We start from the raw sequence: 17117 nt of genomic DNA on the forward strand, positions 1-17117 counted from the left end.
AAAATACTATAGGCAATGTAAATTTTCATTATTTTATTAAATAATTATAACACTAATCCTAAAGTAACTCATACTAAAATTAATTCCGATTCATCCCTCCATTGAAAAAACTAATAAATACGCAAAGAAATGAAATTGAAAATATACTTTTTAACGAACTCTTCAAACGGTCTTTTCCCCACTAAAAAAACGAAAGTTTACCGCGTATGCCTCTGGTATATATCATGCGCTTCAGTTTCTGAAAATTTCAAGACTGAGCTTTCAAGCCACTGAGTAACATTTAGAATGGCAATATCCAGTAAACAATGACTGATCTTCGCCCGAAACAAACTCACACAAAACAATTTAACATAGACTTGAGATGGTCGTAATACGATCAACAGTCTCAATGGTGATACGTAAAGTATTTTGAAAGAAATATCTTATGGCAGCCTTCCCATTCACCTCTAGTGGGTACACTTATTATCATTATTAAGTAATCTACCGGTTGAGGTAGGTTTTGGATGGACAAAACTACCAAATAAATATTTAATGACTCCTAACAAAGCACAACCCAGCAACTTACTCTACATCATGTCCCTCTTCATCTCTGAGTACTTTCTGCCTCCCTTCATCCAGTCCAACATCCTTACCCTGTTCCTACCCTTTCCTCGTTAGCCTAATATTCACCCCTTTATTACAGTCTTCAGCATCCTACTGCCGATCAATACGCCCTTAATCCATTTTTATTGCCTCCTTAGTGGTGTACAATATTAACGTATACATATCATCAGTATGATACCACATGTTTTCGGATACATCGTAGAACAGTATACTCATAATTAACAACCACTCATGGTGGTCACAGAGGGGGTAGTCTAACTACTCAGATTAAAGTCAAAATAATGTCCATTATTAAAAAAAATTAATGACCGAATTTTAATTCCATATGTTTCGATGCATTAATTAACAAGTATGCTTGGCTTGTCAAAATACATTTTACAAGCATGTTTTCATCTTTATTTTGTTCAGCGAGCTTATAGGGAATTCAAACGCGATGTCACTGCGGGGTGAATTCATTTATTCGCAGGCCGAGAGCGAGGGTGAACATCATATAAGATACAAAACCATGCATATAATTGCGCGAACATTTGCCCTACTTCTTAGCTTATAAAACTAAGGTGTGATCGAATAAAATTTAAAATTTTGAATTTAGAAAGTGCAGAAGATAAGAATAAGTGTTTACCCCTGATTTTAGAATTTGCAGCCAATCTAGTATGGGATCTTTATGAAGTTGGATTGATTGCCGTATTAGATTGCGGGCTGCGTAGAGAAGCTATCTACGTCAAACCTTTTCTTGAAAAACCAAAGAACGTATCAAAGTTATTAGAGGTTCTAAGTTGGGATTCACTCAAGAAGCGAAAGTTATATTACATATTCCATCTCTTGCATAAATTGGAAGGATATCTCTTTAGCGATGATGATGCAAATGTATCCTTAACGTCCCATCTTGATACGGTAGGAGAGGTCATGGCCATGTCAATTACAGTGATCAAGTGCACAACACATAGATTTCAGATGCCTGTTTTTGCCAAGAAGGACCAGGGATCCGAAAAACCTTGTCTAATTGCGCTAGTAGGGGAAAGACTTTCGGGTAAAAAGCAATCTATTGTGTAATTACCCCCTGCCACACACCCTAGCAGTAGCTTGAAGGGTACTTAATATAATAATCTACCAGTTTAGTAGGATTTGAGATGGACACAACTACCAAATAAATATGTTGTGGCTCTAAACAAAACACAATCCAGCAACTTACTCTACATCACGTCCCTTTTCATCTCTGAGTACTTCCTTCCTCCCTTCATCCCGTCCAACATCCCTATCCTATCCCTGCCCCTTCCTCGTTTACCAAACATTCTCCCCTATATTACAGTCTTCAACATCCCACAGCCGATCAATACGCCCTTAATCCATTTTTCCTGCCTCAAAGTGATTTCTTCCAATAATCCCCTCTCCCCCCTACATACTTGGCGCCTTCTGATTAGTTTTTCCTTTCGGTCCGTTTCACCTTCTCCATCCTTCTCCACACCTTGATTTCAAAAGCCTCCAATCCCATTCTACTTTAGAAACCATATTTCGGCGCCGCTCAAAACCACGATCCATATAAAAGTTTTGGCGAGCTTTTTCTTAACATCCTTACTCATCTTCCTCCTTGTCAAGGCCTTTTTGCCTAGTGCAATTCTTCTTACGTCCCTAATAGTGTAAGTAGAACAGCGCTAATGATAATGGACAACCCTGCCTTACACCTCTTCCTAACACTGCCCATCCGGGTTCTCCGCCTCCCACTCGCACCTGAACAGTTTGAAACATGTACAGGTTGCGGATTAGTCTCCTTTCCCTCCAATCTATTCCCATTTTCTTCAATATACTCATTAGTTTTTCCCAATTCACTCTATCAAACGCTTTTTCGAAATCTACAAAACAGGCAAATACTTCCTGATTTTATTCTATATTCCTCTATATAAGAGATCTCATTACTACAATGGTATCGCGCGCGCCTCTCCCTTTCCTAAACCCAAACTGATCTCCACTAAGTAATCATTTGCCCTAATCTCTATCCTTTTGCTTATGATTCTGAGAACTTTAGCTGAATCAAACTTATCGTTCTGTAGTCCACACATGATGTAACTTACACCTTTTCGGAATTCGAGTAACACTGATCTCACCAGTTTTCCGGGGAGATTACTTCCTCTTAGATGCTGCAAATCAGTCCACATAGATTCTTACTTCCACATTTTTCCATTCATGATAGTAATTCCACAGCAAGGCTATCAAGTGCTGCGGCCTTATTTAATTTCATTTCTCTTACTGCCCTTTCTACAGGATGTATGTAATCGTCTAGTATGCTTGGACCTAAGTTTTCTTCCTCTACGTCATGTTCTCTTTCTATGACTAAGCTTATTGGCCTAAGTAATATACCGTTTTTCTATACAATTCCTTCCATCTCTCTTGAATCTTTTCTGTGTCAACTATTATCTTATTTGACTTATCTCTAACCGTTAGCACAGATCTTCCTTCTTACTTCCCGATAGTGATTTAACCTTGCTGTATAGTACCCCAATTTCACCCTTCCTCTGCAAACTTTCCATATCCTCGCACTGCGTCTTTCACCATGCTTTTTTGCTTTGTTTGTTGCCCTCCTCAGTTTATTATTTAACTCTTTGTACTTCCTTTTGCCTAACCTTGTGTTTACATTCTTCCATCCATGTTTCAACGTGCATCAATGGTGGTAAGATAATTCTGAGGGATATAGTTCTTGGTTAATCCAAAGTCAGATATCTGCATTTCAATTGCCGTGTTTGCGTCCACACCTCACTCCGTGACACTGCTCTCTCCATACCCAAACCCTACGGCACCGCCCCTCATCCTGCCACATGCACACATACACGTTCCTCCGCCCACTTCCCTCCACATAATATTCCCCGCCCCCGTCACTCTCGGAGACACCCTTGAGAATTGATTAATGTGCTTCCCTTCCACCCGATGGGTCCTAGATCGAATCTGCTCTGAGGCGGATTCCTGCCTTCCCTTGATTGCTTCGTAGCCTACTTACGCCCGCGCGATGCGGTGCTGAGGAGTCGTCGTTGTGCGGTGGTCGAGCCCGTATGACACAGGGCTTTGAGTAATTAGTTCAAACAGCGATTCTCAAACGCCCATCCACCTGCCATCCTTTCAGGCGGACGGTCTATCAGGTGCAAAACGGAAACTTTTATGCGGCCACTCTCTCCCCCCCCCCTCAAATGCTTGTGATAACGGGAGGTGTGGTGAGAGATTTGGCACACACAGTGTTTCGCAAACAGCATAGCTTCCGTGGTCACTAATTCCCTTTAAAAACATGTGATCGCGTACACCAAAGGGTAAGGAAATTGTTGAACAGTGAGCAACTGTTCCGGTGTTATATGCCGAACGTGTTACTGATAGATTGATTTTATTTTAGAACCGTCTTTGTAGAGAAAATAAAAGGAATGGGAGAACGGATTTTATTTTAATGAGACGTTTCATTCAAGAGATGAATCATGAAAATACAGATGTGATCAAAAAACTCCCCACTGGAAATACTTCCATATTTAAAAAAAGAATTCCATAGAAATGACTCAATTTTTCGTAGATTTTCACTGAAACCGTTGAATACTACTGTGTCATGAATATAATCTAGTAGAAATCGTTTAAAAATGTTAATTAAGCTAGAAGAAAACGTTAATTATGAAATCTGAAAACTTACAGAATTAATCTACTACGTTTGTTCAAAATTTCTGATAAAACGAGTAAGCAGTGGAGTAATTGGGGCGGGAGATCATAGAGTCGTGAAGACAGTAACAAAATTAAAAGTATTAAAGCAGTATTGAACACACGCGTGTCCTAGTCACCCAAAGGGGATAGTTCAGCTATAAAATGGCATATTAGACCGTTAGGCTAAAATAAAAAGGATCTACGTATTATAACTTAGTGAATCATGTAAAAAGTCCTTCATTCGCAAAATACATAATCATAACAATCACATAGCTATACAATTATTATTTAAAAATTAAAAAACCAAACTTTAAAACTTTATTGCATTCAACATTGCATACATTTGCATAAGTAGTACATGTGCTAATGCAAGGAAACCCTTCCATAACGTCCAGGTTGCAGTACATTGGGAGGGATTGACAAGTAAAGTTCATGTGATATTTTTTGTAAATAATTGTTATCTTCATCGTAAACGTTTTGTGGACTCTCAATCTGCACTGATTTTAAGTGATAGTTAAGCTGATCCTGAATATCTAATGTGAAAGCACCGTCTCCCGCCCTCACTCTAGCCCAGACCTGCATTACAGCTTTTAGAATTACGGAGTCACTCCATAATTTTATCTATGCATTTCTTTTCCAACCGTCCGCTTTCCTAAGGTGTTTTGGTTCTTTTGGATCTCCATCCCTATCACCTTCCTCTTACGGAATTCACCAGAAGTAGCTAATTCTCTCAGCCATACTCTGTCTTGTACCTTTTGACTAAATTTCCTAAGGCAAAGGTTCTTCTACATCCTTTTACGTCTCCCATCTCTCTCTTTTTCATTCTTTCAGCTATAGTTGTCGAACTACTTCTTCTTCCATGACATATGTATATATATATATACATGTATATATATTATATACTCTATGTAAACTATACTTAAACTCAGCATCGCGGCTAGTTGACCGAGAGAAAGACTGAGAAAGGGACGTTAGAAATTTCGCTGTATATTCCCCTCTTTTTTAAAAAGAACCTTAATATTTATGGGAATCGTAAATTGAGCCCTCTGGCATTAATAAAATTCCACGCAATTGATGCCAAATGAAGCGAACTCACGCATAGAAAGTGCCGACTTAATATCATTTGTAACCATTTCCAAGTTGGAAAGATATAAAATAAAATAATATTTCTCCCCCGTTTCGACCGGTGGATTAAGTACTGCTTCCAATTCCATATTTATCTAAAAGACCTAAGGAATGCTGACTTATTCATTAACCTTATCTTTATTCCAAGGGCATCGATACATTGATTTCAAGACCTGCCGTTAAAAAGAATGTTGCGACTGAGAGATTAACTATCACCTTAAAACTTTTTCGGTTAGTGACATGCATCGAAGGTATCCCAGGGTACTCAGATAAATTATATAATAAAGTAACTCGATGTCAATCACGATTGCAATGATAATTGGTGTCACTCACCATCACTGAATTCTTCAAGTGCATTTGAACTGCCTCCTGTCGACATGTCCCTTGTTCTTCTCCCTGAAAACAATTCAATTACTTATGAATATGTTGCAGGAATACAATTGTTAGTATTCAATGTAACTTACTTCAAAAAAGAAGTCTAAGCAATGTATCTTGTCAGGCATTAGCCAGGTTAATATGAATTTGAATTTTCAGAATACATAATTGAGTAGGTATGGCTAACAGACCGATTCTTCTGATAAATGAGAATAAAGAAATATCGAGACTATCGAGAATACAACCTCATCTATGAAAATTATATTTTATACGGAATAATAGCTAAACAAAGCGATTTGTAACGCCCGAATTCAGGTTATTTCTGGGACACATATCATTTCTACTGATTTCTTCGTTACCACCACATACGTAGTCCAACCAATAAGTACGCAAACTGGTGCAATCAGGCGGCAATGACGCGGGTTATAGCCCCACCCACTAGCGGCGCTAGTTGTCTAAGACCCAATCAGCCGTTTGTGCTTGGCGGATCGTCGAGCTGTGCGTTATGTGCCAGTTATGTTAGTTTCTCTTGTCCTTGTTTTTACTGCTTGTCGTAAATGGGAATTGACGAAATCACGGAGCAACGAAACAACATCAAGTTTTTGGTGAAGTTCGGTAAAAGTTATCAAGAAATTACTGAAATGTTGACAGCTGTTTACGGTGATAATACTCGGTAGAAAACATCCGTTTTTAAGTGGATTAACCTTTTTAAAGATGGCCAACAAGACGCCACGGATGATGCAAGACCGGGTCGACCTTCAACCACCTGTGTTGACGACAACATTGATCGTGTGAGGTCCCTTGTCCTTACCGATCGTCGAAAAACTGTCCGAATGATAGCTGATGAGTTTATTTTAGGAAAATCAACAGCGCACACTGAACACGATGGATGGATCCTCCACCATGACAACGCACCTGCACATTCAGCATTGATTGATTGCTTGCTCGTACCTTTATTTCGCTTCTGTCATCTTACTATGTTGTTAAATACATCATTTTTCGTTTCCAAGGCTTCTTATATAACTTATCTTGAGCTTTTGTTCGCTTATTTTTTATTTTACCTGTTGCTACCTTAAAGTTATCAACTATTCAAAACAAAAAAATGTATTTCGCAGTATTTTAATCGTAATAATTTACAAAATCTGATACTTGTCGAGAGACGCCTAAATGTTGGATCGATGAAATTTCTTTCATTACTCAACAGCGGAACTCCTATGCCGTGAATTACATTCCCACTGTCTCACCAACGCCGCAAACGAAAAGAGTAGAGGAAGGTGTAGAAGGAAGAATGGTGAAGATGAATTACCCTTGGTTTCACATTTAATTAGAAGAACAATGGTGACACTGCTAACCTGATATAATTATGTGCACGGATATAGTCTCACCCTAAAGGTTTCCCTAGTGCGGGGCAGTTGAAGCCAAGCATCGGAAAACATTCATTTGTGATCAAATTATGCTTAAATACACCTAAAAAAACGAATTCCCAGAGTAATACTGATTAACTAAATATATTTTCTGATTTTACAACTCCAAAATAATTCATACAGCATATTGGAAGAGGATTGTGAGTAATATCTTTTCAATAATCTCACCTCGCAAACATTTGACAAATTTCCCTTAAGGTAAATATTTATCAAGAAACTGGAAATTAATCTCACCTAAAATTATAATTATTACGAAAAAAATAGAGAAACAAGACCGCAAATTCATTGGGAATAAGTTATTACCACACAAAAGGTGGAGCTTCAATTGTCTCCGAATTGCAAATGTAGGACAATTAGACAAATGTATGAATAAAGCATATCTTTACAGGATATAAAATAAAGAAAAAAATATTCAACCAGTCTTCCGCATTTAAGTTGGGAAGCAAGGTCACATTTTTTAAAAATAAATTTCGGCTCGCCGATTAAAAAAATACCACATTATTGCTCTTTAATCACAAAGATACATCAATTATACGTTTTTTGCCTTAATGAGAAAAACAAATTTGCACTTTTCCACAGATTCAATCCGTGGAAAAGTGCAAATTTCGTTTTTCTCATGATGATATACTCCCACTACATCTCGCCTAAATCAGTTGAATATTGTTTTCCTTTTATTTATGTAAAATATTTTCATTAATTAGATTATTAAAGTTACCTTGGGTAACTTTAACTTATACATATTTTTCCCATGGGATGATACGAGATTGAAGTAAGAAGAGGGTTTAAAGTAGGCCTCGAATTCCCCAAGCGTCATCGCTTAAACCAAATCTCGAAATCGATCGCTATTTCCTTTTGAATCTTCAATAGCAATGGATCCCATTCCCAAAGCTGTTTCGCGGGAGGGGTGAGTGAGTTGGGTTAGAAGGGTTAGGAGTGGGAGGGGGGAGTTTCGATCCTTCAACGCCCATTCGTGAAATCCACACAACCCTCTCACACCCGCACTTGAAAAATAACACCGCCGCGCACACGAAATTTCGTATTGACAACTGGAATGAGAAACTGCGTTCCCCATACCTCATTCCACTCCTCTCTTCCTACCCCACGTTCACCAACGAAACGCTATCTCCTTGTCCTCCTAAAACCTTTTCCCTCCCTCCTTTAAAACGTAAGCCCTAGGCTCCTCCTACGTGTCCCTATTCCCACTTTTTACCCCCCCTCTCCAACCACCACCCCTACCATCTCCAAATCCACACACCAACCTCCTACACCTAACCCTTCTACGCTTCTGTTCAACGGAAACGTCTCAGCGAGATTTGATCTTCTCGAGATAGCCTCGAAACCACGAAACCACCGCAGCAATGCCTCCACAAAGACTTCCCCCCCAACTCCTCAAGACGTATCCATTATCTTTCCTTCTCCTCCATCCCACCCTAACCTCCACGACCCATTACGCTTTCTTTAGCCTCCACCTTCCTTCTCTTCCTGCCCCAAACTCTCCCCTCTCTTTCGCTCTCTCTCCTCCTATTGACACAGACATTTCGTCCGGAACGATAGTTCTAAGGAGACGGGGTAGGGTAGGCGAGAGGAGATTTGGCAAGGACGAGAGTGAGTGTGTGTCTACGTGCGCTGTTTCGCGTATATGAAACCCCATTATGTATGCATTCGACCCAGTACACACATATGTGCACATTTCATGTGCTCCAAGGAGATGGAGATAGGAATAGGGATCATTGAATATGGACAGGAAAGTATCGCGGGGCTAAGTTTGTTGCGAGTGCTCGATTCCAAGTGTGTGTGGGTGGCTGTGAGTTCGCATATATACGTATGTCCACGTTTTCGTTTCGTGGGTCCCTCAGGAATGCTATCTCATTACTGAGCGGCGGAGAACTCTGGGTGAGTAGAAGAGCACTATTAGATTTTTTTAAGACCGCGGCGAAGGCGGTGGAGTGCGCTTTGTTGGCGAAGGGCTTTGGGTCGGAGGAAGAAGGGGTGTAATAGGAAGAGGGCACGGGAGGGGGGGGGGAAGAGTGCCTCTGCGGGAGAAGAAACCTTTCCAAGAATCCAGTCATTCGCCTCGACCCATGACACCTAGTCATCTGTTATTATCATACTTGATATTTTACCGGTTAAAGTGAGTTTTGGATAGACACAGCCTATAAATATGCGCAAAATGTATTTACTTCCCTCTCCTAACCACAAAAACACAACCTGAAATCCTGCATTACAACAACTTCCTCGTCATCTCGGTATACTTCCTTCCTCCCTTCAATCCGTCCAACATACCCATCCTATTACTGCCCTTTGCTGGTTTGCCTAACATTCTCCCCTCTATCACAGTATTCAACATACCACTGGCGATAAAAATGCTTTTCATACATTTTAACTGTCTCCTTATGATTTCTCCCAACAATCTCCACTCCTCGTCCACCATACCTAGCACCTCCTACTTTGTTTTCCTTTCGGTTCGCTTCACTTTCTCCATCCTTCTCCACACCCACATTTGAAAAGCCTCCAACCTACGTCTATCCTCTTGCTTTAGTGACCATGTTTCATGAGTAACATCCTTACTCAACGTCCCTCTCATCAATTCCCTCCTCCTAGTGAAAGCCTCTTTGTCTAGTGAAATACTCCTTCTTACGTCTCTACTACTTTGACCGTTTTGGTCCGATATACTTCCGAGATAAGGCTACCAGCAATTTTATATGAACTAATTTAAAGAATTTTATTATTTTAATGCTAACACATAACCAGCCTCTTTTGTGGTGTTAAAGTAGGTCAACACAGTGTCATACCAGGAATAAAAAGGAAGAAATTTGATACTTCGCATTGGAAAAGAACAAGTTCACCTCGTCTGAGTTTCTGATGTGCACGCAAGAATATGAATGTCATTTATTAGTGCTAAAAGTATTCATTGTTTGTACCATTAGTTTATACAATCATAAATTTGTATTGACGATGCCTAAGAAGTAGAGCAAAACCGAGAAAATGCAGTCGTAGACACACTCAAGACAATAAAATTAGAATTTTCAGGCAAAGAAGGGTATGTTCGATACAAAGAATAATGCTGAGAGAGAAAAATTCGTATATAATAATAGGTGGATGTTGAAAGAAAGGTAAAAAAGAGCCTTTTTTTTAAAAAAAATTGGTATTTTTGCTAGAACGGCCCACAAAAAATAACGTCATAAATGGTATAGAGAATTTAAATCTAGAGACGATACTCATATCAAAAGTGCATTTGGATTATTATTATTTTCAAATAATTTACAAAAAAGTAAAAAAAAAACATGTTCTGTGACTTGTGCTACATAGGCCAGATCTAAAGAAGCCCCGAGGCTAGAATAAAAGAGCATGAAAGAGGACTAATGATGAAACCTCACTCCTAGCTAGGTATATACTACAATCATCCCACTTATATAAAGTTAATCCTAAGATTCTACACTACGAAAATACGGGCGATAGACTTGATATTTTAGAGGAACTTTAAATTGTACAATTAAATATGAATGTTTTTTTAAATTATCATATTTTTGTAACCCACTCTTCTCTCCACAGAATCTCGTTTCCACATCAAACAGTGAAGCTCCCTCTCTCCAACTGACTCCACCCTTCATGTACTTTCCCATCCAACTAACCCCTACCGTCCAATCTCAATATATGTCAAACAACCCTTCCCTGATGATGTCCTTCTTAGAATCACTTATACCTCATCCCTCAACCTGCCTATATCCCTTCCCACTTCAAGCTTCTTTACTCTTACCTCCTTCCTACCGCCAGGATACCAGCTACCTGCCACTGTCCTCTCAATAATGACCACAAATGCTTATCTTACGCCCTCCCTCTTTTTACTTCTCCATTTCTTTAGTTTCTCTGTTTCTTTAGTTTTTCTATATTTCCCCTCTTTGTCCCTGCCTACCTTACTAAGGGCAACTTTGTTTTTCTCATTATAGTTAAATAAGAGATTGAATCTCTGCAATTTAATTAGAAACAGGTCTCTTTTGCGATGGTATTATGGTGCTAAAAATATATCATTATCCCCGTCATACTGTGATAGCATGGACCAAGAAATTAAAATCGGAGTTAGACTAAAAATTATAAAGTATCACTGTAACTGCAAACGGCGACGTTATATTAGGAGGAAAGTTTATCAAAGAGCTTAGAAATAGTCATTTTTCTAAAACGTATTTCATATTTCTCTTTATTGCTCGTATTGCATGCGAATACGGTGTTTTACATCAGTTACATGGGCTACACAGCAGCACATGTAGCTGATGAAAACACTTCTAATTGTTTTATTATTTGACATTTTCATTGGAAATTAATATTCAAGTAAGAAATATTTTTTGCATTCCTGGTATGTAATCGTATCCCTGCGGCTTTCAGGGTACCAAGTAGATTTAAAGATTAAAGTTGATATGCCTAAATAAAACATATGAACAAGATACGATTAAGTATGCAAGATCTCAAATGTGGGAGGAAATTCGAGGGAAAAATAAGCAGAGCTGATGAAAGGTTAAGATTTTTGAAAATGTGATTTGCTTTTGAAGTGACGGACATTAGAGGTAGATAAAAGAGCTTCTAGGTTGTTTTAAATACTCTCTTGGTGGCGACACGTACGTATTAGGCTCTGGGCTCCCTGGTGCTACTAAGGTATTTGACGGGATATCGATGGGAGGTACTAGACGTGACTATTTGAACCATGGGTGCTGAATGCTCTTTGAATCTGAGACTCATTCCGTCTGCTTGACGCATTCGCTTTTACCACATTTAAATTACTACGCTTCTAGAACTCCTACGAGTATTTTAACACTCCCATCCCAAGCGAAGTTTCGACTATTTGATATCGAGCGACTGATGGCAAACCCGATAAAATCCAACGAGGGTCCAAAGAAGAAGCCTTTGCATTTTGCCAGCAATGTCGCGACCTTATTTGCTGCCACTAAATGAACCTTTGATGCTATGTTTACCTCAGTGACACCGTCACCGGTAGTGCATACATTCATGGACCTGATCAAATATCAGTCCCATCCGTTCCCTTGGGCTGAACACTTTTATTTCTCGTAGCGCAAAACCTCTTTTTTCCAATTCAACCATCTGACTTTAAATTAATTAGGCACAAAAACAATAATATTTTCAAATTAAATGGTACTTTTGAAACAATATCCCTTGAACAAAGATGGAATGGTGAAAACACTTAAAGGTAAACTATAAGGTAAAATTAACTAAAAAAGATTTTTTTAATGTGCAAGAGGAATCTAAAAAAAATTCCAGCCGGCCTTAACCAGACAAATTAAAATATATTTCTCTGTTAAAAATTAAAAATTGAATACTAAAATGGCGTTATGCATAGGAAGTATTTCCTTTCGTGAAAACTGGTAAAAATGTATATATTGGCTTCGTTTAATAAACTAAATTTTGATGGCTCGAAACTTCATTCACTGTCTGTAGAAGAGTTCAAATCAAACTCATACTGCTGTATAACACCTTTTTTTTGACGGATAAAATTTTCTAAGCATACGTAAGTAATGACAGAATATTCCTTAAGGGCTAAGGATTTTCCAGAACCAATGTAAAGTGTAAATACTAAAATTAAAACCTTTAAAATTGAGCCACCTCGATTTGTTTCAATAGTTTCGGGCTCAACCTTGTAAAAACTCATCTTGAGGAAAAAGACACTCTTTGTAAAATCCACCATAAATTCTTACTAGAATTTTTCTACTGGTTTCACACAGGTGACATCTTCGAGTACAATTCTCTTTTTAGAGAAATGTCCTTCTAGAGAAGTGTACTTGAGGAAGTCACCTATGTGATGAAGCTGGTGGTACCGTACCAATAAAAACTTTTGGTAGCTTATACAAAGTTTTCCTTATTCCACCTAGATATACTTTCGTTTTGTCTCTCTTCATTTAACTGAATCAATAAAAAGCGTTTGCGATTTTTATAAACAATTTTAGTAATGAAACGATATAACAATGATATCATTAATATAATTCAAAAGTGTGAGTTGAATACGACTATCGCTTCAATCATCTCATAATTAACTGAAACATAACCTCCATGGAAAACTTTGGTAATCTAACACTACGTAATTTAATTAATCGTGTGGTTTGAAACATTCAGTATGCTTCATTGTTTTTGGTGCATGCTCATAAATCCGTCAATTGGCGAAGGATTTCCCAAATAAATGGGGTAGTTATATCGAGTTATTCGTTAAAAAAATGAAATTCCATAATTTTAGACAGTGTATCTGATAGCCAAGCTTTTTTTTCATATTAAGTACGCATCACTTCATCTTCGAGCGATACACTTTGGAGCGCTGAGCTCGCATCATGCGACAGAGCAAAACTTTTAATTTCCTAAATGTGTCCTCAAATAAGTTCAACATGACCTCAACAATGGAATTTGTATTCAGAACCCTTGAATACCTACTGCGAGCTAAGTTACCTCCGTGCTTATTAGGGGCATAAAACAATCTTTACGGCCCGAGGGAATCTACCAACCTTATTAAGAAGCGGAATGTATCTCTACCAAAGCGTCTTAATTCCTTCGAGTTGATCGAATATACTTTTTAGACCTTTATCTTTAGCACTTTTACCCAACGAGGAGGCATCGAAATTTTTCCTTCACCCCCCCCCTTTCCCCCCACCCCACCTCAATTCCCATCCCTTATCCTCAACGCGAAACTTTTACGGTACGCCATTACGGCTTCATTCTCTGTTCGCCGCAAAGCTAAAATCTCTTCCACATTACACCGGGACGGTGGTTTTCCTTTTTTTCCCCACGGCGAAACGTACCCTTTATGGATCAGGATCCTTTGCTCCTCCCCACCTCCGACCCAACTTACGAAGGGATGGGTATATATACATCCAAAAGCCCCGGCCGCTGCATCGCTCACCTCTGCCCCAGAAAATTTTTCAGTGGAAGGGTAGTGCACGATATAAACCTTATAACACCCACTCTGACCCCCCTTCCCTTCAGCTCCCTCCAAACCCTTCTTCCTCGATCCACCTGCTCTGCCCTACAAATTATATATATATATATATATATATATATATATATATATATATATATATATATATAATGTATGTATATACATGTATATATATAATGTATGTATATATATATACATACACACATAGATATTTATTTTTATAGACATATATATGTACCTGCGTGGTGTGAGAGCAACTTTCCTGATCTGCGTCCCCCCCTCTTCGCAGATGAGGCGTTCCAAAATCTCCCCCACTACACTTATATCTCCAACCCCTTCCCCAGTTCTAAGCCGTCCCGCCGAACGTTTAATTGGGTGTAGTCGATCCTAATTGGAAACTCCTTCTCCAAGGCGAGCTGGAAGGGAAGGGAGGTGATATTTGCTCATACGGCGGCCAACTTCCAACCATCCCCCACCCCATCCCTTCGCCGCTTTGGCCGGCATAAACTCACACCCCAACCCCTCGCCTTCCGACTATATCACCAAACCCGCACCGATGGCCCCCCCAGCCGCCCTCATCCCTGGTGTTCTAGCCCTATGTGCCCGTGAATCTCCCCGACCCCCTCCGATGGGCGTTTTATTTTCGTTCCCTCTCTTTCATTGGTGGTATCCGTCCCCTTTAACCTCCTTTACTCCTTTCACCCTCTGATAATCAGATCCCATTACACTACCCCCCCCCCCCCAACACTCCCAATCTCACCCATCGCTGTGATTCGGCCAATACCTGAAATCCGTCATCAAAGGTCGATCAAGTTGAGGGTAGAATGATTGTCAGGAGGGGGAAACTTGAGCCTACCAGAGGAAGCTGGTCGAACATTTCCGTAACGTTTCTTAGAATTAGGATCGAAACTTTTCACCGAGAATGCTTACGTCAAATATCAATCAAATGATGGCCGGATCACTGCGTAGGTGGATAACGTTGATGGAAAATTCTTCGGGAAAGATCAATTCGACTTTAAACTGAATCCTTCAATATTTAATCCACGTAATTCACCAAATTAGAATACCAAGCCTTTCCTTCGGCTATGATAAAAAAGTTTTTTACGCCTTTCCGTTTGACTACACTGACTTTGTAATTTCCGCAGCACAGGTTAAAACACAGGTAATGAATGATTTAGACAGTTGTTTTTTACAGGTGTTCATACAAGTAGACTAACTTCTGTTGAGAAGATTTCTTTGAACTTCGCTTTCTATTGTGTTGCCACTCATAGTTATTATTTATATTAATACTTTCTACGATTCAAAGCAGTCTCTGCCACTCATAACTTCCTGCTATGAATTTGGTCTTTCACCCTCTCTTTCCTGAATGTGTCGTTGCTTGCAAGAACATAAAGTGGTGCTCAGTCGGAGCCAAATAGTCTGTCCCTGTTCATAATTTGCGAATAGAGACTGAAACCTAAATTGTAAATGACGCAGATGGATATTTTTGGAAAATTTCTACATTGCCATTTATTTATTAAAGACCTTCCATTCAGTTATGCAAACATTTCCCTTTAATGTATACGCAATTGCCCTTTCGGAGACTTACATTTTCATCTCCCCGAACTCATTCGGTTTAAAGTCTATACCTACCTTGTTTCCCTCTCTCCTCCGACGCTGTAGAATACACGTGTGGTCAACCAAGTATGTTTCTCATAATATGTGGAACCTTCAGTTCCAAAGATATCATTTTTCCAACACAAACTAATTGTAAAAGAAAATTGAAAAATCTGTGCCTTCCAGATACCATTATCTTCTTGTAGACTTGCACACTTTTCGCAGCGTCGATGCTATAATTCCACGAATACCAAGAAATCATCTGCAGTAGTCTCTTTAGGCCACTGGCCATCAGCCCCTGATCAAACCCATCGATTAGGGCCTGATGCTTTTTACGTAGGTTAGTCGTCACATGACGTTTGGCCTTCATCGAACCCCCGGTACCCACAAACGCCCATTTTAAAGTCCAAAACACCATCACTGCATGTTCCACTCAATGCCTAAACGCCGTTATTTTTAAATCACAACCTCATTTGAAGTGTGGATAACGACTCTCACTCGAAGAGCATCCGTACGATTCCGATCTATCGGGTGCAGCCATCTTTATCTTGTATTTGTAAAGAATACAAGAGTTTATTAAATCAACTTCATTTTTCTCTCTACTTCCATTTGGAGAAAAAATAAACCGACCTTAGCACTTGAACAGAACTTTTATTTTATGTTTTTACTTAAATCTGTTAGTAGCTCAGAACAGGCGATCAAATCCAAAGCTGGATCATCGTCCACATTCGGTATACTGGTTATACACTAAATATAATTGTCAGATTTTATTGATAAGATACTATATCTCTGTGGTTTTTAGTCTTTCACGATAGCAGCTGCAGAGAAAAGATGACTGGAAAGATATATAATATGGTGCTACAGAAAACTGACGAAATTAAAGTGCGCATACTAAATTTAAAATGATTAATTATTTAAAAGAGTAATGACAGAGGGAGAAAAACTCATGGAAGACACCGTAATAAAATAGACAATTTTGGACACATTCTGAGACATGACCATTGCATGTGGACAAAATATTGAGGGGGATATATAAATAGGAGGTTGGAAGATGAATTACGGAAAGGTGCTAATGAAGAACTGCAGATCTATGAAGCACTGAAGAGATTGGTTTAGAAAGTTTTGTCTCGAGAGGACAGCTTGGATGCCGGCAACAGACCTAACCTCGGATCGATAGCAGCCAGTTATTGTGGTGGCAGGTAATACGAATGACAGAATTAAGAATGCAGCAGAGAGTGACTTTGAGTTCACGGCGCTTCATGAAAGATTTTGCGAGAAAATTGCAAAGAACGACTATGATGTCAATTGCGATCAGGGTTTTAATTTAAATCTTTGATGGGATAGTGCCTTGCTCCCTTTTTTGTCTTCGCTGTAATTGGCAAGTATTGATTAGGAAGTTG

At 39.1% G+C, this 17117-nt stretch overlaps 1 protein-coding gene across 3 annotated transcripts in view; it reads right to left on the bottom strand.

Annotated features, from left to right (window-relative positions):
• Window positions 1-17117, bottom strand: part of LOC139695051 (lachesin-like) — a 1045117-nt gene that overhangs the window by 588513 nt on the left and 439487 nt on the right. For all 3 annotated transcript variants that reach the window (XM_071593655.1, XM_071593656.1, XM_071593654.1), the window contains exon 2: window positions 5728-5790. In XM_071593655.1, the coding sequence (XP_071449756.1) occupies window positions 5728-5790 (63 nt within the window). The remainder of the gene's footprint in view (window positions 1-5727; window positions 5791-17117) is intronic.

Source organism: Hetaerina americana, unplaced genomic scaffold (assembly GCF_022747635.1).
Source record: "Hetaerina americana unplaced genomic scaffold, ioHetAmer1.1.p SCAF_6, whole genome shotgun sequence".
Classification (NCBI taxonomy): Eukaryota; Metazoa; Arthropoda; class Insecta; order Odonata; family Calopterygidae; genus Hetaerina; species Hetaerina americana.